This window comes from Rhinichthys klamathensis, unplaced genomic scaffold (assembly GCF_029890125.1).
Source record: "Rhinichthys klamathensis goyatoka isolate OS25496 unplaced genomic scaffold, OSU_Roscu_1.1 h1tg000225l_1, whole genome shotgun sequence".
Classification (NCBI taxonomy): domain Eukaryota; kingdom Metazoa; phylum Chordata; class Actinopteri; order Cypriniformes; family Leuciscidae; genus Rhinichthys; species Rhinichthys klamathensis.
Genome location: NW_026606749.1, coordinates 417,019 through 443,213, shown reverse-complemented (window position 1 = coordinate 443,213; position 26,195 = coordinate 417,019). Strand labels below are relative to the sequence as shown.

The 26,195-nt window shown below is 37.4% G+C and overlaps 1 protein-coding gene across 2 annotated transcripts; it reads right to left on the bottom strand.

Annotated features, from left to right (window-relative positions):
* Window positions 1-1,660: 1,660 nt before the first annotated feature.
* zdhhc18b (zinc finger DHHC-type palmitoyltransferase 18b) lies at window positions 1,661-24,138 on the bottom strand. Of its 2 annotated transcripts, XM_056264851.1 has the most exons (10): window positions 23,596-24,138; window positions 21,611-21,771; window positions 10,838-10,993; window positions 8,349-8,486; window positions 7,956-8,007; window positions 7,095-7,197; window positions 5,834-5,946; window positions 5,606-5,702; window positions 3,891-3,967; window positions 2,155-2,266 (listed from the first exon to the last, which is right to left on the bottom strand). In XM_056264851.1, exons 1-9 carry the CDS (start codon window positions 23,835-23,837, stop codon window positions 3,926-3,928), a joined length of 1,104 nt encoding a protein of 367 aa, XP_056120826.1. In that variant the 5' UTR covers window positions 23,838-24,138; the 3' UTR covers window positions 2,155-2,266; window positions 3,891-3,925. The 2 variants fall into 2 exon arrangements, with proteins under 2 accessions (XP_056120825.1, XP_056120826.1); XM_056264850.1 differs by lacking the exon at window positions 3,891-3,967 and having other exon boundaries at window positions 1,661-2,266; window positions 23,596-24,137.
* Window positions 24,139-26,195: the final 2,057 nt, after the last annotated feature.

Below are 26,195 nucleotides of genomic sequence, written 5' to 3'. Positions count from 1 at the left end.
TTTATGACTGTCTTAACTTAAGTAAACTATTAATGTCAAATTTAAAGTTTTACTTTAAACTATTTTTTTAATGAAGCTGTGATTTAAAGTACACCTATTAAAGTACATGTAAAGTAGGCCTACGTATTGTAATTTTAACTGTAGTGTGTTAATATTGCATTTTGAAGTTAATATTTCATTACTAAATTGTACCATCATTCCAAATGTGTAATTACAGATATTTTTAAATGCATGACATACTAATTTCGATAAAAATAACATTAAAGTATATTTTAGTTTATCAAAAATGCTTGCCAGTTCAGTCTGTAGTACACTTTCATCAAGACAAAATTATGAAATTATAAAAATGCAGTCCTTAAGTGAGTCAAAAAGCACTCTAAAGTACAGCTAATTGTATTTAATATACATTTAATTAAATAATTACATAAAATAAATATCATATATAATACCTCACCCTTTCCTATCTTCCTCCACAGTGCATGCATGGTGCACTATATATAATACATAATATAATATGCAATTAACATGTAATTAAGTGTTCCAAAACATGACATACTTAATTCTTAAGTATATAATTTCCGTAAAAAATACTCTTTAAAAAAGTATGCTTAAATGCAGTAAGCTAGTATTCCATTCCAGACATAAACCTAAAACACTTTCGAATCCATAAATAAAATCAGAATTATTTCCTCTCACAAGGTAATAAAATAACAAGCTTCACACATATTCTGTCACTCTGAATCACACTAGAAAATGAACGTTCTGTGCAAACAATTTATTGTGCACTAAACATGCACAATGATGTTTGTGATGCAGCACAGCTTTAAACACAGAAACGTACCAAACTCCAGGCTTGCCTGTTAGTTCTTCATATTTATTTGTGCAAATGTTGCAGAGGTCTTGAAAAACAGAGGATCAATTTCAGCATTCATAAATAACATTCAGTTTGCATATTAAGTCAAAACCTGGATAACAATAACACCCATATACCCATTCCCATTCAAACAAAAAGTGTCCACACATACAGTAGCACATGAGTCAAACAATGAGTAACTAAAACATTACAGTATTGCTGCATTGAGACTTAGTGCATTGAGACTGTCTGATTACTTGTTTACTGATAGACAGCAGTGGGTCAGGAATGCAACGTGAAGAACAGCAGATGTGACGAGGTTTACAGAGAAACACTCATATTACTTTTCAACTAGACCTTCAACACGGTGATCAGGAGACTCGGAGGCTTCATCTCATCCACGTTAACAGGTACTTGTGCACACTAATACCATGTTTCAAACACAATGTTACAAAATCATGCTGAGGTCCTTTGGGAAAAATAAGAATTCAACAAGACTCAACATGATGGATGAAGAATGATTGTGAGCTATATTCTCCAGGCATACTCTTTTTTTTTTTTTTTGCATAAAGATTGGTTCTTGCTTATTGAAGCTTGACCAATGTATCCACAATGAGAAATGGATCCCAGAGTTCATATTGAGGACAACACTGTTCTTGTTCCAATATCGCTGTTGTGATGAAGCTCATTTTGGAACTCACTGTTAAGAATGACCAGTTGTCTTAAGGGCAATTGCCCTGCAGTTCACTTTTGAGACCTTTGTGCTTGTCTTTATGAAAACACACTGTATATGAATTACAAAGTTTTCCAGTCATCAATCAGTTAACGGAAGTCCATACTTTATACCTGCTCTCCAGATTGCAGCGTTGATTGTATTCCTCAACAGAACAGGAAGACCATAACACTACTGTCAGTTTACTAAAGCTGGAGGTCTTTCTGGAAACATTAGACCTGTTTGTTTGGAGTCCCAACTGAAGCCACCCAACAAATTGATCAATCTTATGACGACAAACTCAAATAATCCAAGAAATGGAATCAATGTGCACCACGACAGGACGTGGCAGGTTCATGGAGTTCACGCATTGCTCAGCGCAGAGAACTGAATTTTGGGTCTCTGTTCTTGGAGTCTTTCCTTCTTGAACTGTGGCTGTGATGGGGTCTTGGAGAGGAGTTGGATGTCTTGTGGGTGTGATGACTGGCTTGTTTTCCCTTGGATCTGTGGTGGGAGTGATGTTTGTGAGGGGTGTTGGTGGACTGGCGTCCTGCAGTGGTCTCCAGGGCAGGAGAAGGGGTGACCTCTGGAAGAGGCTCCAAGAAGGCCGGCGCTGCTTGAGGTTTGGCCTGCGGACAGGAGCTTGTGAGGAGAGGAGATCGAGAGGCCGTTTCCAGCAGACCTTTGGTACCATGCGTGCACTGTGGAGGAAGATAGGAAAGGGTGAGGTAAGAATGGACGAAGGGTTATGACAGAAATAAAAAAGAACCAGGGATATGGGAATGGGTGTGACACAGACAAAAAAAAAGGAAGTAGATTCAAGTTAGAAACAGTGGAAGTAAAAGCATTTTGATGCGGTTTAAAAGAGAAACGTAAATTGCTGAGCAGTAAGCAACAGTCAATCAGATCTCAGCGTCTCTGTTGACTCATGCAGATGGTTCTTCTTTTGTTCTGCTATATAGAACTGTATATGACCACTTAAGTCATATAAATTCTGCCCGGAGAGAACAATGGAAATGAACAACAGCAAAATCATGAGAATCAGAGATGAGATGAGTCAAATCAGAACAGACAGACACAAAATACAGATTAAAGATTAAAGATTAAATCTAAAATTTACTCGCCCTCATGTCGTTCCAAACTTATTTGACACTATCTCCAGTACACTAAAGGAGATGTTTAGCAGAAGTTCTTGCTGCTCTTAAAATAGGCGTTCCGAAAACGACAAACAAGAGCACTAAAATACAACTAAATAACTGCAAATGACAACATTTGGGTAACAATATTTCACTGAGTCTGTTACACGTTGCATGTACTTACTACAGTAATAACAGTAAATTACACGCAACTAACCCCAAACCAAACCATATTCCTAACCATAACTATATAGTAAGTACATGTTCATTAATATTACTCAGTACTTAATTACACTGTAACAAGGACACCTTTAAATAAATTGTAACAATTTCAAATCTAGCCATAATTTGACACTTTCTAAAACTTAAGTGTGTGTTTTCTTCAGATATCATCTTTAGAATGTGCATCAGTATCTTCTGACACACGCAATAACAAACACAATGTGAGCCGTGGTGTCCGATTCACAGGCGCGAATCTTGCGGTATGAATCATTCTCGCTCAGTCAATGAGTCACTTACCCTCACTAAACCACAATGCCGACATGACCAAACACAAGAACCATTGTGATGTATATTTTAGACACTTACATGTCACATATTTACTGACTGGTTTTTCATAAGACGTGCAATTAAAAATGCAAATCCACAACAGAGTTTTGTTGTAATAAATGAATAATGGAATTCTAAAAGTAATATGAAAAATTGTGAACAGTAAACCGGGACTGTGAGGCTTCAACATGCATTCACTGTATGGGAAAGAACCGCTAGGACATTCTGCTTAACATCTTTTGTTATTCACAGAAGTAATTATACAGGTTTGGAACAACATAAGGGTGAGAAAATGACAAAATTTGTCATTTCTTAGTGAATTATCATCACTACGATTTTGGTCCACAGCATGATAATACAGCTTGACAACAGACTAAATCAAAGTCCAAGTCCAAAATATATTGCACACATATATTTACGCAAACTAAACATGAAATAGTGGTTAGTAATCAGAATGGGAGGAGCAGTGCTGATTGTGTGCTGATGCTGTAAAACATCAGGCCAGACGCCGTGCATCAGCACTACCAGCTCTGCCAGCAGCAGTCAGGCAGCATGCAGGCCAAAAGCATGTGGAGCCAATGTGACGCCACCTACAGGAATCTATGAATGTGCCCAAAACACCCGCCTGAGTCTTACCAACCTCCCTACAATCCCCTACTTCTGCCCACTGAACCATCAGCTGGCACAAGACAGGGCGAAATCCAGGCAATCTTTTTCCTAAACACACATGCACGCACACACACACACACAGAACAAGGGTTAATGTGCTAAGACCGGTAAGTGTAACATCACTAATGTGCACTAATGCATCGGAACATGCCAGGAAAACCACACAACTGTCAGTGTGCCCTAAACAAACAACTCGCCCTACATAATTAAATCATGGCAGAAACAACAAATGTACATGCAGGACAGGAATTCTGTGGTTTAGTTTGAAAAAATATTTATTTAACATTAAAAGGCATTTTTAACATATACAAGCACAAATATGTTCAAAAAGTACAAAAATGTCAGGAATGATCATTAAAAAAAAATCAGGGATTTAAACCCATGCTGTCATAATACATAAAATCCCATAGGGAAATGTCCATGACACATGCAAACCGTTTCACAACATAAACACACACACACACACACACACACACACTATAAGGCAAGTATGAGAATAGCTACACTACTCCCACAACTGCTATTAACAGTGAACAGTGCATCAGTGAAGAGATGCATTAGCACCTTATTCATTTTATCAGTTTTATTCTGCAAATCAAACTGTTACTTTCCAAAGTTGAATAGAAGTCAAATTTCGATATTTTACTTTAGATTTCACAGAATACACGATGACATGGACTTTTCTGCCCCAAGTTACAACCAGAGAAATGTTCACAAACAATAGCGCTGTTTGTTTGTTTACTGATGTGATGAGAGGCACTTTTGGATGGTGATGAGGTTGACATCCGAGTATAAAACAACACATTACTAGCTGAGAAAAACAAATGACTTCAAGGCACATTCAAGTTGATAAACACCCACTATAAAACTACAAAAACTAAAACAAAAAACGTTGTTTGTTTGATTAAACAAAATAACCGAAATTATTCAAACAACTTAAATAGCCCAAGTTGTTTGTATGCTCAGATTATAATAAAAACAACTTGAGTTACACAAACCTTAATAAATAAAGGAAAAATAAACAACATTTTGTTTGTTTATATCTGATGTTTTTTCAAGAGCACGATTGCATGTCATAATCTTGCACATCTGTGAGTAGAACAAAGGTCTTCAAACCTTCAAATAAAGGGCTTTAAAAACAAACACCACCATCACATGAAACTACAGCGTCTTTCCTGCTCACCAACTCAGAATTCTACCTAATGTTACAGGAAGACAGAAGTTTCGTTTCCTCTTTCTGTAAATGTGCAACATGAAGCATGTCAGCTACACCCATTCCTTTGTAAACCATCTACACTCTAACCCCCTGATCTACGAAAGGAGCTAAACAGTCTATAAACATTTATTTCCCTTTCAAACTCAAAGTAAACACAAATCTCATCTGTCTGACTTTGACCAAGGCAGCACAGCCGTAACTGCTCTACTCAACGCCAAACAAATCTGAGATAGCCGCACTTGGCGGCAGCCCAGCAACTCGAACGCTGTCTGACATCTAAATAAAGGGTGCGGCCCATGCCAAAACGCATCAAACAACACAGCAAGAAGGGGGGATGCTCGGTTTGGAACAGACACAAGTAGTCAGGCGGTCGAGTGGTTCTGTATGAAGATGACAGGTTGCTGTAGGGTTACGACCGGGGGTGGAGGAGGAGGAGGAGGTCGTCGGCCTGAGGTGACTGCACGTCCTACCATGTTTATGTCGTTTTTAGCAGCTGGAAGTTCGATTTCCACCGGACTGGTCTGGACGGAGTCATCGGAGGGCACAAAACCTCGCCTGTCAATCAAACTGACAAGACGAGAGAGGAAGAATGGGAATCACAATAAAGCCACAGTAATAAATACAGGCTTTAACTGCCCTATTTCAGCCTGCCATGGCAAATATGCTTAACGTAACCTACTGATCTACACACGTCTCACCTGGGCGGCATGGGTCCACAGAGCACAGAACAGCAGTTTTTGATCATACTGTTGTAGCTGTAAGGATTTCCAACGTCCTCGTTTCCACTTTTCCCTGACCAGGAACCTTTAATCTGTAAAATGGAAGAAAAAAAAATACAGCTACACTTAAAAAGTACTTATTCTAAGATTTATGCATTTCAACTGCATCTAAAGTTTCCTTAAATCTCCAATTCATTTGGATTATACAGGTTTAACACAAACTGTGTTTGTAATGCCTATTTTGTGAGTCATGCAACAAATTAAACATGTAAGATTTCTCTAATAGCACTAAGGAACTAAATTTGTTTTAAATAACCAGGTTTATATATTTATCAATAATATTCACCAGTCAACTTTTCAAACTGGATGACCACAAACGTTGTTTATGTGTCTACGTGGTGTTTTTAATATGCTTGAAGACAAACCATGTGTAAATTCATAAGTCAACACCATTGCTGAGTATTTTCTCCTTAAAACTGCAGTGAACCAAAGACCGTCTCAAAAACGCGGTTTCAAATCGTTGGTGTTTCTGACATCTCAAACTGCCTTGTAACCAATCAGGTCAATGTGTGATCGTCAATGAGTGGATTTCTGAGCTGGTGTGAGTGAGTGGAGGCGGGGCTAATTAGCATATTCCTAGAACCACGTATACTAAATGAGGCAAGGGTGTACAGTTAAATACAAGCTATATTTTAAGGCATTTCCAAGGAAAAAACTTCATTTGTCATTTTGGTGATTACAGATGAGTGTTAAGGGATACAATTGACTATGGGACTTTAACAACCCTCTGTCGACCTTGGGCAGGGATACAAAAAAATGTGGAAATACAAGCTGTAGTTTTCACAAAAGCTCTAGATGTAGAGACTACAATATATTAACTATAAACTAATAGTTTGTTAATGATTTGCAAGTACTTTAAATTTGTATACTCATTATAAAGTGTTACCAAAGACTTTTGCTGACAAAAAAAAAAAAAAAAAAAAAAAAAATGAATGTGAATATCTTGTTCCAGGTAATATGGAGAGAAAGAGTAAACATCATCATTCATTTTTTATTTACTACTGACTCTGTAACAATATGAAGCAGGTAGAAAATAGGCAAGGTTACACTTTAAATTTAGGTCAAAATATATTTTTTGATAGAATAGAGTGTATTAGAGACAAAAAACTGCTTTATTTCAGAATAAATTAGCCCTGAAATTAAAAATGCATCTCTTAGGCTATGAAAGAAAAACACTCACATCCTCATTGGTAGTAAGATTTGCAGCCACCAGGTATGTATGGAAGCCTGAGAGGCCCAAAATGGACCATACAGAAAAGAAGCAAACCACTAACTCAAGAGCAGTGGACAGAAGTCAAGGAAGGCTTCAGAATTTGAACAAATAAAGAAATAAAAATGAACACAATACAGGAATATACTGGGTTAATTACAGCTTGATCAACAGCATCTGTGGCTATAACTTTGACTAGTCACTCAAGCAGTGCCTTTGCACTTATAATGGAAGCCTATGGGGGCAAGTGTAACAAAGTACGAAGCCCCACACATGACTTGGGAGAGGAATTACGAGGCCAGAAATTAGGAATCTGTTCACTATTTTTAGTTAAACTGTGGCCACAATAGAACTAAATAATTAAAAAAAGAGGGGACAGATTTGTACAATCTGGTCACACTTTACATAAATCAGGGAATGAATTTGTAAATCATGGCCATGGTTCACCTAATACAAAGAGAACAAATTAATTAGTCTTGGGAACAATTTTACTAAAATGAAAGAACAAATGAATACAACATGGCCACAAATTAAATCGTGGAAACTAATTCTTAATTTGTAGCCAAGATATCTGTATTTTGTTTAAAAACAGAAATGTGATATTTGAGGCATTGTGAACAATCACACTCGGAAAAAGTGTCCAACGTAAAAGTTTTTTACTACCACACAAAAATCAAAGCACTGTATTTGAACATTTATTCCAGTGCAATGTCTTGCCTGATTCGATTTTGAGGGACAAGTTGAAACTATTTTTGCCGTCTCAGACGCTGTTCATAAAGCTTCAGTGTTTTCATAAACATCTGAAATCAGACATCAAAAATGAAAGGATATCTGGCAGGACTCGCTTGGAGAGCAACAACCAACCCATTTCCTCCTTGTGACCCTATAAAAGAGAACATTAGTCAATAAAAGCTTATCTCAGCTCATAAGCCATTTAAGCCCAATAAGAGATACACATGGCCTCTTACAGGCTCATTTGGCAACTGTGTTTAACTTTACAAATGCATTCATATGTTTGTGGAAACTGTGATTCATTGTAAAATGATGTGTAAAATAAAAGCATTAGAAAGAAATACCTAGTCTTGTTACAAATCTGTTTACACAAGAGAAAATGATCTGCTATCACCGAACGAATGTTTCAATTCACACACGACTCACTGTTACATATCTTTGCTCAAGCTCAAAGACAGAAACTGTTGGCAAGTTAAATGATATGACACATACTTAGAGCCAGGTGTGTGGTTACACAACCGAAGATGAAGGCCGTGAGGAAAGAGAGCGAGACGACAAAGGTGTAGAAGAAGCGGTAGTTTCGTTTTCCCACACAGTTCCCGACCCAAGGGCAATGATGATCGAAGCGCTCTATCAAAGACACAAGACAGCAGGGCGTCACAAGGTTCTTGATTTATTACAGCAATAATTAAAAAGTCTGCTGGCTTAAGAATAAATGAGAACTTGAGAGATTGAACCAAAATACAAACTGGTTCAAACCGGCTTGCATAAATCTATCACTATTAATAACACTGCTACATCTGAGAAAAATAACATCCCACATGGATTCACAAGCAGAATAGTGTGAAACTGCAAACAGAAAAAAAATATATTTTGTCATTTAATACTGAATGTTCCTAGATTACATTTTATGAAGACATTATGAGTGGTGTTTGTCAGAAAAAAATAGAGTGCAACAGTGAAGTAAAAATCTAATTAATTTCCTTCCTAGGGGAACTGATTCAATTTTGGAATTGATTTGTGTTCAACAGCTGAATTCCTAGTGAAAAACTACATTACCATGATTCTGCAAAAAAAACTAAAAAAAAAGGATAACAATCGTCACGCAAATTGCGACAAAATTACACTTTAGCGCCCACCCACTCCTATAAAGCTCTGCAAATTACGTAATAGAGTATGTCTTCCCGAGGCTCTCGAACTACTTATAATAAATATAATTACTTGATAAAGAAAAGTTGTAATTGCGATTTATTTTTATGTTAAAAATTGTGATTGCGATAAAAGGGGTGCACAATTTGGTAAAAATGTAGATTATATCTCAATATAGCTATAAAATAATACATTAAAATAAAAGTTACTAAACTAAAATTTAAATAAAAATGACTAAAAAACAAAAAATATTGGTACTGATATATTTTACTGTAAAAAAAAAAATACTATAATGTCATTTTACATTAAATTCTTCCTTTCCAAACATTAAACCAACAAACCTGTTTTGATGGAAAACCGCCGGGAGCTTAAATCTTCTCTTTTGTTAAAAAGTGCTTCTCGTCACAATTAGGGGAAAATGTTTGGAGCAGGTTAAATGCATGTTAAAGCGACCCAAACTTTTGGAGTTTTTTTGGAGCAGCATTTACTGTGAACCTAGCCGTTATGAGACGCTGAAAACACAGGTGGATCATGAGCTGCTCACGTTTAATTGAACAAAGAGCTGCTCTTCACTCTGAAACATGCTAGTGTTGTCAAAAGTACCGACTTTGGAACCAAGTCGGTAATGAAATTTTAAAAATGTGACGCTTTGAAGCGCTGTTGAGCGGAATCGGAAACACCTCTGATTGGCCATTGTGTTCATGCGCTCATCGGAAATGTCTGTGATGTGATTGGCTACAATGATCAACGCACTTTCAAACGCTCCCGTGTGTATCTGTGCAAGCGTTCAGTGAAGAGCGTTATTGATGTACTGTATATTTACAACATGTTTTTGAAGCGCTGATCATTGTAGCCAATCACAGACCTATTTGATGAGCGCGTGAATACAATGGGGAATCGGAGGCATTTACGATCCTGCTCAACAGCGCTCAAAGAGTCACATTTTTAACATTTCATAGCCGTTGAAATTTAATAATCGCACTAAGCCATATCGTGATTTGGGTTTTATTTCGATTAATAGTGCAGCCTTACAAGGTCCTGTTAGCCTCGTGAGACCATCCTGATCTCGCGAGCTTTCAAGGTTTCACTCGCAGATCAGTCTGGATACTTTCCGTTAAAGAAAATTTGGGAGCAGTTCACCAAACGAACGTCCAATCAGCGTTGGCTTTGAGGCGGGTTGAGGTGTGACGCAACGAGAAGCGCGTCAGTTCAGTCTAAAGAACATGTCGGCTTCAGCGGATGAAACTAGCATCAGCGTGGCTATCGAGCAAGTTTTATCGGAATTACAGAGTATTTCTTCACTGAAAGAAGAGCAAAACACTGCTCTGGAGGCTTTTCTCAGAGGAAAAGATACGCTCTGTTAGTACGTCATATGCTTCGTTGATCTGATTGGTTGATTTGGCCCGTCTATCACCAACATAGGCCAATCAGCTAACCAGTATTTTCGCCCCTTACCAAAACTACTTCAACGGAAGGTTTCCAGATGGATATGCGGAGCAAATCCATCTGGCGGAGTCAGGTTAAGGTCCTGTTGCACTACGACGTTGCCATGATGACAAATTGCTATGGTGTTCTAGGTGATATCTGGGTGACCTGCTTTCTAGAGCTGTACAGCATGGCGCTAACATTGCTAATGTCATGGGATTGATGCAGCTTTAAATAGAAGCATATGACAAATGCATAAAGGTAAATGTAAACTTCTAACATGAAGTATAAGCAATAGTAAAATGGCACTTAGATTAGCAAACGTCGCTAATAAAAAACAGCCCCGGATTTGTTGGCCCAAGCCAAATAACAAAGCTGGATCTCACTGTTCTCTGCCGTACACTCACCCACACAGTTGTCACACAGGCTGCAGTGGGAGGTGCGCGGTGGGCGGAAGATCTTGCAGGTGAAGCAGTACTTGAGTTTAACCACCTGCTGATTGATGATGACCTCCTTAGTGCGTGGAGGGGGGCGGTAGGATGAAGACGAGCCTGTTGGGTTGTCTGAGAGAGAGAGAAACATGTGGCAGGAAGGAATTTCAATAACAAAAGTTAAAGAAAACAACAAAACTATGCAGTTAGGATCATTCTGATTTTTAAAAGCTCTTATTGAACAGTTTCTAATAAGTGGCTCTAAACAGCTAAGACTTCCTGTTTATTGGAACAACTAGACGAACAGAATAAGGTGTTAAGCACAAAAACAAGAAAAGACTATTCTAAAGCAAGATACAATAAAAGCAATACTGCTTTTGTTGTAAGCTTGAAAAAAAACTCACTGCTTCACATGCAAAAAACTACATTAATAACATTAAGCAAAACAGCAATCAAAAAAGCTCTGCTTCAGAAAAAGACTTGGCGTTTGCCATTGTATTCCTCTCTGTAAGTCACATTAAGTAAAAGCAATGAATGCACACGGTCCTATTCTGTTTCATACTGTCCAAACTAATTTGGTCCTTATTTTATTGACTGGATAATCTTTTCCATCCAATTCATCTAACCAGAGGCACACAATCATGCTTACAATAAAATTTAATCCAACATGTAAATGAAATTGGCAAATGTAACGTTTAAATGAATGTGATCACCTCAATAAACTGTAAACTACACAAACAAAAGATACGGAACTTGTTTTTGCATTCCACTGTGCTGCATTTTCATTGTTTTCCCTGTGTAAATTTACGCTTGATGGAAGTCTTTGACCAATCTCGCATCTTTCGCTGTGTCTCAAACAAGACACATGGCTTTCTAAAAACATGGTCTCAAAATAAAAGATGTTGGAAGAAATGCATCAGTAGACACTGGGTTTTTTTTTTATTCCACTGACCGGGGTATCCCACAAAACCTGAGAAGCAGGGTAGTGGAGTGAGAAAGACACCACACACCCACACATCTAGAGAGAGATGAGTTTTTAAAAAGTTGAACTCCTAACTTGAGTGCCGTGCATTAGGAACACACAAGAAGCTGCAAAAGACAAGGGCAACAGTGTCAAACCCATTTACCGTACATAGAAAAACTATGGAAAAGCCTCTAATCCGTAATTTTCTGATTCCAATTTAGTCAATCACATCATAAACTTTACCATATACAGCAGTGGTTCTCAACCTTTTTTGGGCCAGCGCCCCCTATCCAATATCCAGGTCCCCGACCGCCCCCCACCCCCAAACTAATGAGCGAGCAGGAACGAGTAACAGATGAAATAAGTACAAAATTGTCATTTATTAATACAATCGAACTATACTCCACAGCGATTAATCCAAAAAACAAGCTATAAACTGCATTGAATAGCAATAGCAGTGTTTCTCACAGGATTTTTGGTAAATCTGTGGTGGGTGAACCTCGGGCCTTCTAGGGGGGTTCGGGGGGCAAGCCCCCCGTAAGAAAAATGTGTGCATTTTAATGTTAAATGCATCAATCTGGTGCACTTTGAGAGTTCAAAATTAAAAGCTCCAACCCATATTCAGTGTGCATATTAAACAAAGAAAAATTCAAACCTCTTTTAGTTGTGTTTGTCTACATTACACTACTACATAATAATAGTTATATTATATTAATCCCATGACATAAATAGCCATATATTATAAAACAAATGCACTGAAAAATAAAGGACAGTCATTAAAGCGGTAATGTTTGCACGTAGGTTTTATTAGCATTTAGGAGAGTATTGCAAGAAGCTGCTTACATTAACCTTACTTAAAAATAAATATACAATCATGATTTTTCATGAAAAATTATGTTAAAATTGTAGGCCTAAAATACCTTGGTATCAGGTATAATTAATACAATTACAATTAATTTGGTTTGTCGTGATTAATTTGTTTTCATAATCAGTAAAAAGAAAAATCTTCTAACAAGAATAAACACACGAACAATTCAATTATTATTGTATTATTAATTGTTTTTATATCTTGAAACTAACGTTACCCAAGCAGCGTTTCGCTCTCAGATGTGATGGCGGAATGAATAGCCTACATTACCAAAATGTGATTGCAGAATATATTTAAATATTAATATAATATAAAAATTATCCATCAAATTGTCATTTTCAAATTGAGTTAACAATAATGCCTGACCAGTAAATTACTTGGTGAACAAAGAAAACATTTTGGCATTAGGCATTGGAATTAGTTAATGCCTAAAAAATTTAAAGTTTTACCTTATAAATAGAATTTAGTTTAATTTTGAAATTCGTCGCCGGAGTAAATGGGAACATGATTTATTGAAAATATTTGAAAAAATAGAAGTGTTTCAATACTTAAGTCAATACTTTTTAATGGCATGTCAACTTTCCATTCCTCCGCTGCGTGACTCTTATGGAGGGATTATTGGGACAGATTGAAAACTAAAAGTCTAAAACTAAAAGTCTTAAACGAAAACCAAAAGTCTAAGTTTGAAACTAAAAGTCTAAGTCGAAAACTAAAAGTCTAAGTCAAAAATGAATTTGGTATTTAGGATTGGGCATTTGGTATTTAGGATTGGGCATTTGGTATTTAGGATTGGGCATTTGGTATTTAGGATAGGGCATTTCGTATTTAGGATTGGGCATTTGGTCATTTAGCCATTTAGGATTTAGGATTGGGCATTTAGGGATTTAGGATTGGGCATTTAATCATTTAGCCATTTAGGATTGGGCATTTGAGGATTGAGGATTGAGGAGTGTATGCAAATAAGGAGGCGTGGCCCAAATACTGGAGGCTGGGTTTGAAATGGCTGGTGCAGATGCACCGTATGGACAGCAGAGGGAGCTCCAGTGCTAAGGAGCACACTGTAATGAAACCAAACAGAGCGAGTGAGCAGGTCTGGAGCGAGGACTGTACTTTATAATGTGATAACTTCAACTTAATGACAGCGTTGTATAGGGGTACTGGAACGGTACATGTATTCCTATTGAACCGAACCGGTAGCCTACGGGCGTCACAGTTCGGTGCACGAATTTACACGGAGAATACACGGTATAAAAATAAATAAAACTCTAAATAGCGATACATTTCGCTCTACTCGCGTTTGGTGTGAACGCAGCATAATAAACAGGCTGCGATATCAAGATTGCAATGCTGGAGTGTGTGTGTGCGCGCGAGAGAGAGAGGGGGAGGCGTGGGCGCGAACTAACTAGGTGTGTGTGTGTGTGTGAGAGAGAGAGAGAGAGAGAGAGAGAGAGAGAGAGAGAGAGAGAGAGAGAGAGAGAGAGAGAGAGAGAGAGAGAGAGAGAGAGAGAGAGAGAGAGAGAGAGAGAGAGAGAGAGAGAGAGTGTGTGTGTGTGTGTGTGTGATTTTGGTTGGGTGACAGTTGTAGGTTACAGTTTGACAAGATTTTAGAGTGTGACAAAAGCACAATGTTGTATTTTATTGCGAGTGTACACAAATATACACACTTTGCAGTTTGAACTTTGCAGCACACACTCCAACATTGCAATCTTGATATCGCAGCCTGTTTATTATGCTGCGTTCACACCAAACGCGAATAGAGCGAAATGTATCGCTATTTAGAGTTTTAATTATTTTTATACCGTGTATTCTCCGTGTAAATTCGTGCACCGAACTGTGACGCCCGTAGGCTACCGGTTCGGTTCAATAGGAATACATGTACCGTTCCAGTACCCCTATACAACCCTGTCATTAAGTTGAAGTTATCACATTATAAAGTACAGTCCTCGCTCCAGACCTGCTCACTCGCTCTGTTTGGTTTCATTACAGTGTGCTCCTTAGCACTGGAGCTCCCTCTGCTGTCCATACGGTGCATCTGCACCAGCCATTTCAAACCCAGCCTCCAGTATTTGGGCCACGCCTCCTTATTTGCATACACTCCTCAATCCTCAATCCTCAAATGCCCAATCCTAAATGCCTAAATGATTAAATGCCCAATCCTAAATCCCTAAATGCCCAATCCTAAATCCTAAATGGCTAAATGACCAAATGCCCAATCCTAAATACGAAATGCCCAATCCTAAATACGAAATGCCCAATCCTAAATACCAAATGCCCAATCCTAAATACCAAATGCCCAATCCTAAATACCAAATGCCCAATCCTAAATACCAAATTCATTTTTGACTTAGACTTTTAGTTTTCGACTTAGACTTTTAGTTTCAAACTTAGACTTTTGGTTTTCGTTTAAGACTTTTAGTTTTAGACTTTTAGTTTTCAATCTGTCCCAATAATCCCTCCATAGACTCTAGCCAGCGCTGGATTGTTGTCAGCGCGAAACACATGTTTGAGCGCGTGAATGCAGATTCTAGCCAGCGCTGGATTCTAGTCAGAGCGCTGGTCTATAACTGGAAAAATAATATAGTCGTTGCAAAAGTAACGATACATAGCTTAGGCTACATGTACATTAAACTGGAAGAAGAATCACAACAAGCGTGTCGGTGAGAACACTCATTTAAACAGCATTCACACCCGAACTTGACTGCACATTATATTTTTGACATTATTGATACTGCTTTCAATCGTAATGCAATAGAAATGAACACAAAAAACCTGCTAGTATACTGACGGTGGACTTGCGGTCAGGAGTAGGCTAGAACGGCCGCGGACGAATGATTTTCTTTTTTTTATTTGAGCGCTGCTGACGTTTTCTTTCACGCGCACCATAGGCGTGCGTGCACACACAATATGACATCACAATCTACGCATATGTTTTACAACATAATTTAACATATATGCTGCCCTACAAAGGCAAAATACCTTAACTCGCTAGAGTGTGGAACTGAGAAAAATGACTTTAAAGATTTTTAGTTGTCCCGCCAAATTAATTATAGGTAGGACACTGAAAATCTGGCAATTAGATGTTTAAGTAATGACAATTATCTACATAACAAAATTTTGAGCTCAAACTTGACTTTTGACCACTATTTTAAAGTTACTGTACTCTGCCTTTGTATTGTCAGCAAAAAGTGAGAAGTCATGCCAAGGCAAAAGGCATAACTTCCACATTATTAATATTTGGTTGCTGATCACCATTAACAAAATCATTATAGTAAAACCTGTTTAAAATCTAGTGATCATGGCATTTATTTTGTATGACTTACAATTACCTAGCCTTCTAGTTATTGTGTTTTGGTTCCGTTCTGGTGGCCCTATTAATACATTAGACATGACAAAATACCTCCAAATCGGTAAAGACTAAATATCTTCAAGTGGTAGCCTACCGAGTGGCATAAGACTTGCTAAACACGCGTTATAATGTAATGTAATGATCACGATAAAACAGATCCTCGCGCTCATTCGACCCGGAGACTGGTTTATAGCGGTGAATCTGAAAGACGCATATTTCACAGGCGATTGTTTACCGAGATTCGTGTTCGAAGGTGTCATGATCCGTTCACGAAAAGTATCCAATGCAGTGCTTTATTCCTTAGGACTCAGTAGGGAGCGCGTTCTGGACTACTTAGACGACTAATGCATTTATAGCACAACCTTCTGTGTTCTGCGTCTTTTCAGTATGCGTTGGTTTCTGCTGTCTGCCCTATTATAGTGCGTGCACTTCGCTCGTTCCGCGGATTTATTCCGGACGCTGTGTTTTGTATGCATGCTTTTAACAGCTGTTCTGATGTTGTATGCACCAGCACTTCTTGCTTCATTATGCTGTATGCGCCAATATTATTATCACTCTGTGATATATTAGTCCCGCGTCGGCTCGACCGTGTTCAGGGCGGAGCTGAAGGCGCCGGCGAAGTTTTGGCAGTCTGCCAGCTAGATGCATGATGGTTTCAACTAGGTCCGGTACCCGAACTGGGTGAGGCGGGGCTTTAGTTCTTTGTTGTATTGACCTGCTTCGGCATGTGTAACATTTTTCTCTCAACTCTGCATATATCCGTCGCGATCGATATCGCACGTTTGTCGATGGAGCAGGTTAAGAGCATAGCCTACTAAATGTTCTCACCGCATTAGTGCAGGACAAAGCTCTGAGGACATCATAAGTTACACGGACGGATGGTAGCTGTACAAAGTACACAGGCTACATCGTAATTTAAATTTTAATGGAGAGTAAAACAAAGGCAGAACACCGTATAATCTGATAGCATTATTTGATAGAACGCCAGCACCGTAACTTCATATTGACGCGCGGCTAAACAAAGACAGAGTGCCGTAACTCAATATGAGCGTTCCAAAACTAAGCCAAAGAGCCGTAACTGGTGTTACGGTGTTCTGCCTTGGTTTCTCATGGGCTTTTGGAAGTTACGGTTAAGACAAACCATTATTTTCTCGAAAAAAACAACGGAATTGACTCAAGATACTTATCCACATTATAAAGGAGGTCTTGAATGTGCCAAAAATATCAATAACTCATTTTCGACCAAAAACGAAGTTACGGTCTTTTGCCTTTGCACGGCAGTATGGTCCTAACACTTTTTTAATAGCCCACTTAAAGTGTTTATTACAAATAAATTACTAAATGCTTAAAATGAATCACAGTAAATGAACACAAATTTCCCTTACTCGTGAACGCCCCCCATTAACACCTGAACGCCCCCCTTTCAAGACTCTTGCGTCTAACGCCCCCCGTTGTTCTCTGAACGCCCCCTGGGGGGCGGTACCGCCCCCGTTGAGAACCACTAATATACAGTATTTGAACCTCAAACTTGACTTAATTTCTGCCACTTGGATGTCAATTCGACCTTAAATTCAGCACAGCATTACTGTTGAACATGAAATGACATTTTGCAAATGGTAAATTTACAGGTCAGAAATAAATGGTTCAAAGATGTAAAAAAAAACTAACATTTATTATTACTCCAACAAACTAAGCCTTTTTTCCAGTTAAGGTCAGAAGGGAGAAGAAATACAGGCTATAAATTTGACTTGGGGAAAAAACAAAACGCTGTTACAGGTCAGAAAGTGATCCATCATGCAATGTTCTATTTCTCAGTTCCTCACAAACAGTTCAACCTGAACAGCTTGAATAGAGCAGAAATTATTTATTATTATTAATAAAACTAATATCTAGAGACTGTTTCAGTTCTCTTATTTACAGGTTATCTGTTTGGAGGACAATAATAGATGAATCTGCATGGATGAATAAGGTCACATTTCATTGCAACAATCACACATGAGTGTGCTACTACTGAGCGCGTGAAGTTATTTCAAGGCCTGCAGGAGTGTGTGTTCCAGATGACAATCATCCTGTCATGTGACAGTCATCATGTCAGTGTCATCCTCTGTAATTAGGGCAGAATGCCCTCTAATCTTCTCAAACAAGGGTTTTATAGATTTGATTTTCCAAATGTTTTAAGGCACATCACATTTGCAAAACTTCTACAAAATTTTGTGGGCAAAGAAGGTCTTATTGTCTTTGACAATTGTCATTGTCTAATTAATAATGCATGAAGCACCACTTAATCAGCGGTCAAATTATCAAACTACGCCACTTTGATATTGATCATAGTTCGATATTATAGTGTTAAGAGTGTACATGCACATTTGTTTTTTGCGTATGGTGCTCGGGTGTTGGTTAAACTGTTTAATTCTTTGTTTTGCAGACCAAAAAAAATTAACTGCGGTGGCAGACAAAGACATCTCATTAAAACTGTTTTTACTGTACTCTATTTTATTTTTTATTCTAAACTGTTTTAATTATTATTTGTTTTGATTACTTTAATTTCTTCTATGTAAAGCACTTTGAATTACCATTGTGTATGAAATGTGCTATATAAATAAACTTGCCTTGCCTAAAAATATTAAGCATTTTTTTTATTTCAATCAACAGAAAAAAATAGCAAAAACAACTGCACATGTTTCTAAATTTTGGTTGATCTAAATGGTGTAGACCACTTATTCAGAAACAGGTGACAAATAAAATGGGGGGGGGGGGGGGGGGTTCCAGCACGAAACTAGTGAATACTTTTTTTTTGTATGTACAATTGAATAATATATAGTTTTATATATATAAATGGAGTGTTTGTCCACTGAAGGTATGAGCTCCCTGTGTTGGCAGCTCCATAAAATAGCCTATACTGAAAGTGCTGTAGTTTTGCTGTACCCTACTATGCTAAAAATATGAGTAGGCTAAACTACACAAATAACATTTTAAGTTATCTTAAGCTTCTGTTTCTGAACAAATAAAGCAGTAATTTGAGGTCATAAATACATGAGTCTGATGTTTGTTTTAATTGTCAGAAGCTATCGTACATGACAAATAAAATAAATATAAAATTTGGAAACACGATTACCTAATTTTAAAGCTATAATTTAATTAATAAATAATAAAAGTAATTGTATATACGGTAAATTAATATGTAATGTAATTTTGTCCGCAAAAATTTGCCAAACCACCAACGGTAAATGCGATCACAGACACGGGTCAGATAACTAACAATAACTCCATTTCTGTTGATAGTTTTCATTTACTTATTTTATTTTGTTCATAAGAATGTTTTCAAATCAATAGTTTTATTCCAGTTTTATAGTTGAAATTTTTGAATAACATTATGACCCGTCTCTTACTTACTATTAGCGATTAACTGCGTTTGCGCTGCCGTCGACCCAGAGAGAGCAGTTGTCGTGTTATGAAACCACTTGACAAACAGTATTTTTAACTAAACACTATAATTTCTGTTACAATAATTCAAATGATCATAGAAGTACTCTGATAAAAGTGTATAGTTTGGATATAAACACTGATGTCTACAGTAGCGATAAAAAGTAAATTACCTTTTGAAAAGTAACATGACACTTCAAATAAAGATAGTATCAATGACATCGTTGCACCAGTAGGTGGCGGTACTTAATAAAATGCATATGTCATTGAATCATTCAGGGGATTCGTTAAAAAATGGTGATTCATCCAGTTATGAAACAAGAGGTGCATCTCATTCAGCTCCCTAGATCAATAGTCAGGGCACTGATGATGGAGTCGGCCATTTTAAGGGCTGTCTCAATCGCAAAATCCTTCCAGTACACTGAAACGATCGCTACCTAAAAAGTCCCACAATGCAGCGTAAAAACCAGGAAGCAAAGTATTTATCATAATGTACTTCAAATAACATTTCAGAAAGATATCAGTTCTGCTGTTGTTCATAAATACAAGTAGTGTTGTTGCACAATGAGGAAGTTGCCAGAAATAGTCATCAATATCACAATGTGTAGTGAGGCAGTGTCCTTCAGTACCCGAGTGTTGCTCGTGTACACAATATACTGATTCGCGACCCTTATGAGTGAGTCATTGAATCATTCATTTAAACCAATTATTTTAAAATAATTCTAATTAAATATTTTTTTACTGGACTGCAGCAATTAACATTGTGCCAGAACCTCTAGTAAACTACATCTTATTTTGTTTAGTTGTCTATTCAGAATCGTGGTCTCAATTTAAAAATGAAAAAACAAAAACATGATTCTCAATGTATCCACAATCTTGCAGCTCTACTACATAGTATGTATCCTGCGCTAATATATATATACACATACAGTGCTTAGCATAAGTGAACACGCCCATGCTAAAGTTGACTAAAAAGAGGAATTTAAAAAAAAAATCATCTTTTGGATATTGATCTTAATGCCTTAATTTAAAAAATGAGGAAAACTCCAACCGTTAAGGACACCAATTTTCTTTGTGAATGAATGTATCATAAATAAATAAATACATACATGTTCTTCCTTAAAATAAAGGGTGCATAAGTCAGGACACCCCTATGTTAAATTCCCATAGAGGCAAGCAGATTTTTATTTTTAAAGGCCAGTTATTTCATGGATCCAGGATACTATGCATCCTGATAAAGTTCCCTTGACCTTTGGAATTAAAATAGCCCCACATCAACACATACCCTTCACCGTACCTAGAGATTGGCATGGTTTTATTTCAATTATCCTAATAGCTGGTTTGATTTGCATTGAGATATGATCGTTTTTTTATTCCTCTTTTTAGTCAACTTTAGCATGGGTGTGTTCACTTATGCTAAGCACTGTATATGTATATATGCACTCTATCCCATAATGCAATGCCCTAGACATGCCCTCACATTTCCACAATGATGAATGAACCAGAAACAACATCAGACATCTCTTTCTTAACTCATTATATAATCAACTGTAAAAAGATATTTTAGACAAACTTGGATAATAAATGCAAAATAATTAAATAGATAACTGAATAACACTCGCTGAATTACACGGTGAATTAATATGAGTGTTGCAGACATTTTTTTTTTTTTTTACAAATTTATCATTGCATAGTGCAGGGGTTTTCAAATTGGAGTGCATGGACCCTCAGGGGGTCGCAAGGGAGTGCTAGTGGGTCCGTGGAAAAGTTTAGAAAAAAAAAAAAAAAAATTTGAAAAATAAATAAATTGATTAAAATAATACTAATACATTTAAATTTGTAAACAAAATAAACTAAATACTAAAAAACTTAACTAAAAAAAATTTCACATTTATTTTACACATTTATAACAGCACAGTACAATATAAATTGGGTATTTAGACATGAAAATATATAGCTGCCTTATACATTTTAGAATAGGTGTCCCTCACACAAAGATGATCATATTTGGGGGCAACTAAAAAATGGCATTGTGCACACATTAAGTTTCACAAACTAGATTAAACTAAATCTAGTACGCCATATACAGCCTATACTCTATCCTTTCTGAAGATAACCATGGACACGTGGAGATGCGTGCTCCCTCACCAATCTGTTTCTCAATGTCTGCGGCCTCCTCTGGTGTTGCCCGGGGCAGAATCCCCGGATCCGTGAAGCTGGTCTGGAAGAGAGAGATGACCACAAACACAAAAAGGACCCCTCCGACGGCCGGGATGCAGCTGGTGAGGTGCTTCACCAGGAACGGGCAGCTGTAACCACAGAACGGCTCAATTAGGAAAACATTGATTGCGGAACAAGGAAGCTTTAAAATATAGTGCTCCATTAAACGTTTCCATTCCCTGCAGCTCTGCGGATCCCAAATCCAATGGCTAATGCTAAACCAATGCACTATAAAGAGAACGAGAGACAGTGGTGGTTGTGTAAGAGGACCCAAACAAGAACTGATGTCTAAAGTGTTGCAGTACATTAAAAATAAAGAACATAAACCTAATGTAACATGAATATTTGATCAACAGAATCAAACTGAATCTCCACATAATGTGCTGTATCCACAAGGGATTGCTTTAAAATTAGGGGTATGATTAACACTAAAATTAAATGAGCCACTTTTAAGTAACCATACATCATTAATTAAGTCCCTAAAAGTGGCCTCAGTACAAATATTGTCGAGAGAGAGAGACGGTACATTTCACATGCAGATTCATAGAACATTTTCTATTATTGCATAAATCAGAATAGAGAGGCAGGTTTATTTTCAGTTTGAAGCAATCGTCTTGCCTACAAATTAAGCTATTGAAAATTTCCAATATTATTGCCCTGGAAAAGAGACATGTTTGACCAGTTGATATTTGCCATATGCACACTTTGCAAAATATTATCAGGACTAATATCAAGTCTATTGAAATGGCACTATTAAGTGGGTCTCTGAACTGCAACAGAAGAATTCACAGGTTAAATAAACTTATTTTAATAACAGACATTCATAATTGAGATGTAAATGAAGTTAAACAATATATCTGTAACCATTTACATCACAACACAAGCTTGTATTATTCAAAATTATTGTTATTAACAGTTCTTAAAATATGCATAGTGGCCATTATTTTGTATTGCTGTAGTTTAATGATCTAGTGATTATTATGAATAAAACTAATTTATAAACAGAGAATTTAAAACAATATGTACAGATAAAAAAACAAAAACATTGGATGATTTCCAATGCAGGCTCTTTAACAGGGCACATTGCCACAGTTTGTATACAATAATGACATTCTAAAAATGGTTCCTGATAATAATTTTAAAAACATGCATAATGCCAATTATATTTTATTGTTGTAGTCTAATAATCATTTAGTTATAATAAATGAGGTACTGCAATAACTGCATAGAGGTAAACAGGCGCTTAAAAATAAAATATATTGACTAAAAAACAATATCAGATTCAGTCCAATGCTGATTCTATAGAAGGGCACATTGTCACATGAATGGGGCAAGTTGTCACATTGGAAACCTAGCTACTGTTTATTAACACTAATGACTTTTTTTTTAATTAAATGCTGATAAAACGTGGCAATTCGGCCCAATCGGACATTTATGATACTTCTGTACAAAAGTATCAAAATTCTGTTCAAAAATACTTCTGTCTTATGAACACTCATTATTCATTTTTTAATGTTACCAATGACTACCATTTTTTTTTTAAAAAGTCTTATGTTCCATGAACGACATGAGATTCTCATTTTTTAAGAGTGATCTATAATTTTAATATGTCAGCGTAGCTTTATTTCACAATAAAACATCCTAATTTAAGACTGCTTTGACGCAGGTGTTTGAGACCAACATAAAACCACTGGAAGAGTAAAAACAGATATTGATGTAATCGGACTTTTCTCTCCAAACCCTGGCCGCGTTGAGATGCACTTGTGACATCTTCACCCCGATCTCCTCTAGGCCTATATTGCTGTGTTCTTCCTACTTTAATACAATACAACACAGCACTACTTGCTTAGATGTCCTATCAACAAGCCAGCTCAGTGACCATGCGGTCTAGCAGCCAAAGGCATCAGACTCACTCGAAGACGAAGAAGAGTCCGCTGGTGAGCAGGATGAGTCCCAGTGTGAGCGGCAAGACGCCGCTCTGACGCGCCACGATGATGCGACCGTCACAGTAGAAGCGGTTCTTCCCGGGAAACACCTCCCATTTTCTCCGGGCTCGTTTGGGCTTGTGCTCGGGAAGAGGTCGCGGTGGAGGCGTCGGGGTCGGTGTCGCGAGTGCCTGAGGATCTATTTGTTGATATTCGCGGGTTTTCATCATTTACGGCGGTGAAATCGCGCTCAGTATCCATCAAACATCAGCTGCTGCGCGATACGAGCGGATAGATGTCGCTTAATAGTGTCATTACACAAACACGGCACGCGCACACGCCGACCGCGTCCCGCTTTATTGGCAAACAGATCGCGAAACGCGCGACGGATTTACCAGCATGTGACGTAATGCGATATGCAGCGGCGACGTCACAAACGCGTCCTCGCTACATGGTTCGATTAAAAACCAGCGGCTTCAGTAGTTTGTTTTTAACGCAAACGCACGCTTCACCTTCCGCTCCGGTTCCGCTTTCATTCTCATGTAAATGATGGACGCCGAATGAGGGTCGGTATTTACATTTAGAGCACAATAATATATGATCTGCTGCACAGATTTATCCCGCCGCACAGATGATGTGGATGACACGCAGGATGTGACGCTAGTCCTCAGATGCTCTTCACACAGCAGGCTGCGTAGATGCTCCTGGCATAATCGTTTGAAAGCTCTTTGAGTATTATACGTTGGTGTTTATGTTTTGAAAGCTCTTCGTGTATTATACATTGATGGCGTTTATATTTTAAAAGCTCTTCGTGTAGGTGATGGTATTTAGCGTGTAATTCTGCAAGAACACGTTGTTGTGGCGATGAAAGCATTGATAATACAGGTCCAACTTCAGTGACATCCAATATCTATATCTATCTATCAAAATTTTCTTTAATAATGTTTACCTGTATCGTGTAAAATAAATATTGTTTGAATAGTTCTCTGAGTTCTTGAGTTATAAGAATACTTTTTTTTTTCTCTCAGTAATAAAAATAGAGAATATCACAAGCAAAAGAACAAAGAATTGCATTTAAATGTCTGCAACCTCTTTTAATTCTTCATTTTACCCTTTGAACAAAAAGTATATACAACATCATATAAACATGAAGAATACAATGAAAAAAGAATTTGCAGAACAACAATAATACATGGTTCGATTCCAAAAGTTGCCACATGATTATGCAACGGCATGACAATTCCATGGCACTTTTCTAGGAAATAAACATTAAACTGATGATGTAATAATCAAATATTAAATCCAAGTGATATTTTTATTGAACAGATACATAATAAAATAATAAAGTTTTTTTTTAAACATGCTTTGGATTGAGCGAAAATGTTTGCTAATAATGATGAGACTGAAAATTGCTTTTTCTCTAGACTAGAGGGCGCTTGGCGATCGGTCAATGGTTAGACAGATGAGTCTATGGCATTCAAACCAACAGACACGTTTTGTCACGCTGGAGACATTCGTGCACTTCTATAAGAAAAAGACTATAAGATAAGAATTTACACCTGTCCTGAATGCTAATAGGAAATTCTATGACATGATGTAGGCCTATGCTTTAAAAAAAAAAAAAAAAAGAACGAAAGAAAAAAAATACCCTCATCCAGTAATCACAACTATACACTGTAAAAAAAAATAATAATAATTGGTTTAACTTGAAATAGTAAGTAACCTGTTTACCTTGATTTTGAGTTCATTGAAAATAAACATTTGAGTTAATACACAATGGAGATTGGTTTAATCAACAGAAACTCAAAATATTATGTGAACCACATAAATTATCTAAGTTGATTTGACAAAAAAAAAAAAAGTTGTGATAACAAATCATGAAAACATTTTTGACAGTGTTGTAAATTAGCCCACGTTCACCAGCGCTGAGAAAAGTAACAGCTACTGCGTGACAAGGGTAAATAGAGCATTGACGTCATTTCCCCGCCAGAACACCCCTTCAAGCCTTGTTTATACTCGACGCGTCCGCAAGAGCGCGAAGTGCGCGCGGCAAAAATGACGTCATTGCGGTGTGGGCGGTCGTGCGCGTTGGGTGCGCAAGACCCATTTCGTCTGGCGGTGTGCACGGCACTTTTTGTAACATCGCGCGCGGCGCCGCATCCGAAGATGAACGACTTCGAGCCGAATCTGGCCGAACTGGTATGTCTGTACCACCATGTTTATGATCCTTCTATACACAGAGACATTTGCATTGATGGGCGACCATAAAAGCCTCTCATTTTGTGAATAGGAATACATTTACATTAGCACCCAGTTTGCACTTGTATAAAGTAACTGCTTACATTTACAAAATAAGCCTACAATAGCAGAAGTAAGCCCTGCTGATGAAATTAAGGTTTAAACACTCTTCAATAAGGCTTCAGTTGTTTACTAGTTTACATGCAGTGAAAGTGCAATAAACCTACTGCATTTATTACTCTTTTTATATGAATCAGAAATTAATAAACTACTAATAAATGGCAAACTACTTCTTCACTGCTGATTCCTGGTGGTTTAGAGGAGAATTACTCCGAGTCGCCCCCTGTCGT

Bases quoted from the DNA above. Each gene is read 5' to 3' on its own strand.
- zdhhc18b (XM_056264850.1), bottom strand. From the start codon at position 23,837: ATGATGAAAACCCGCGAATATCAACAAATAGATCCTCAGGCACTCGCG. The intron at 10,994-21,610 runs GTGAGGGAGCAC...TCTCTCTCTCAG, and splicing joins AGACATTGAGAAACAGATTG to ACAACCCAACAGGCTCGTCT. The intron at 8,008-8,348 runs GTATGTGTCATA...TCTCTTTTATAG, and splicing joins AACCACACACCTGGCTCTAA to GGTCACAAGGAGGAAATGGG.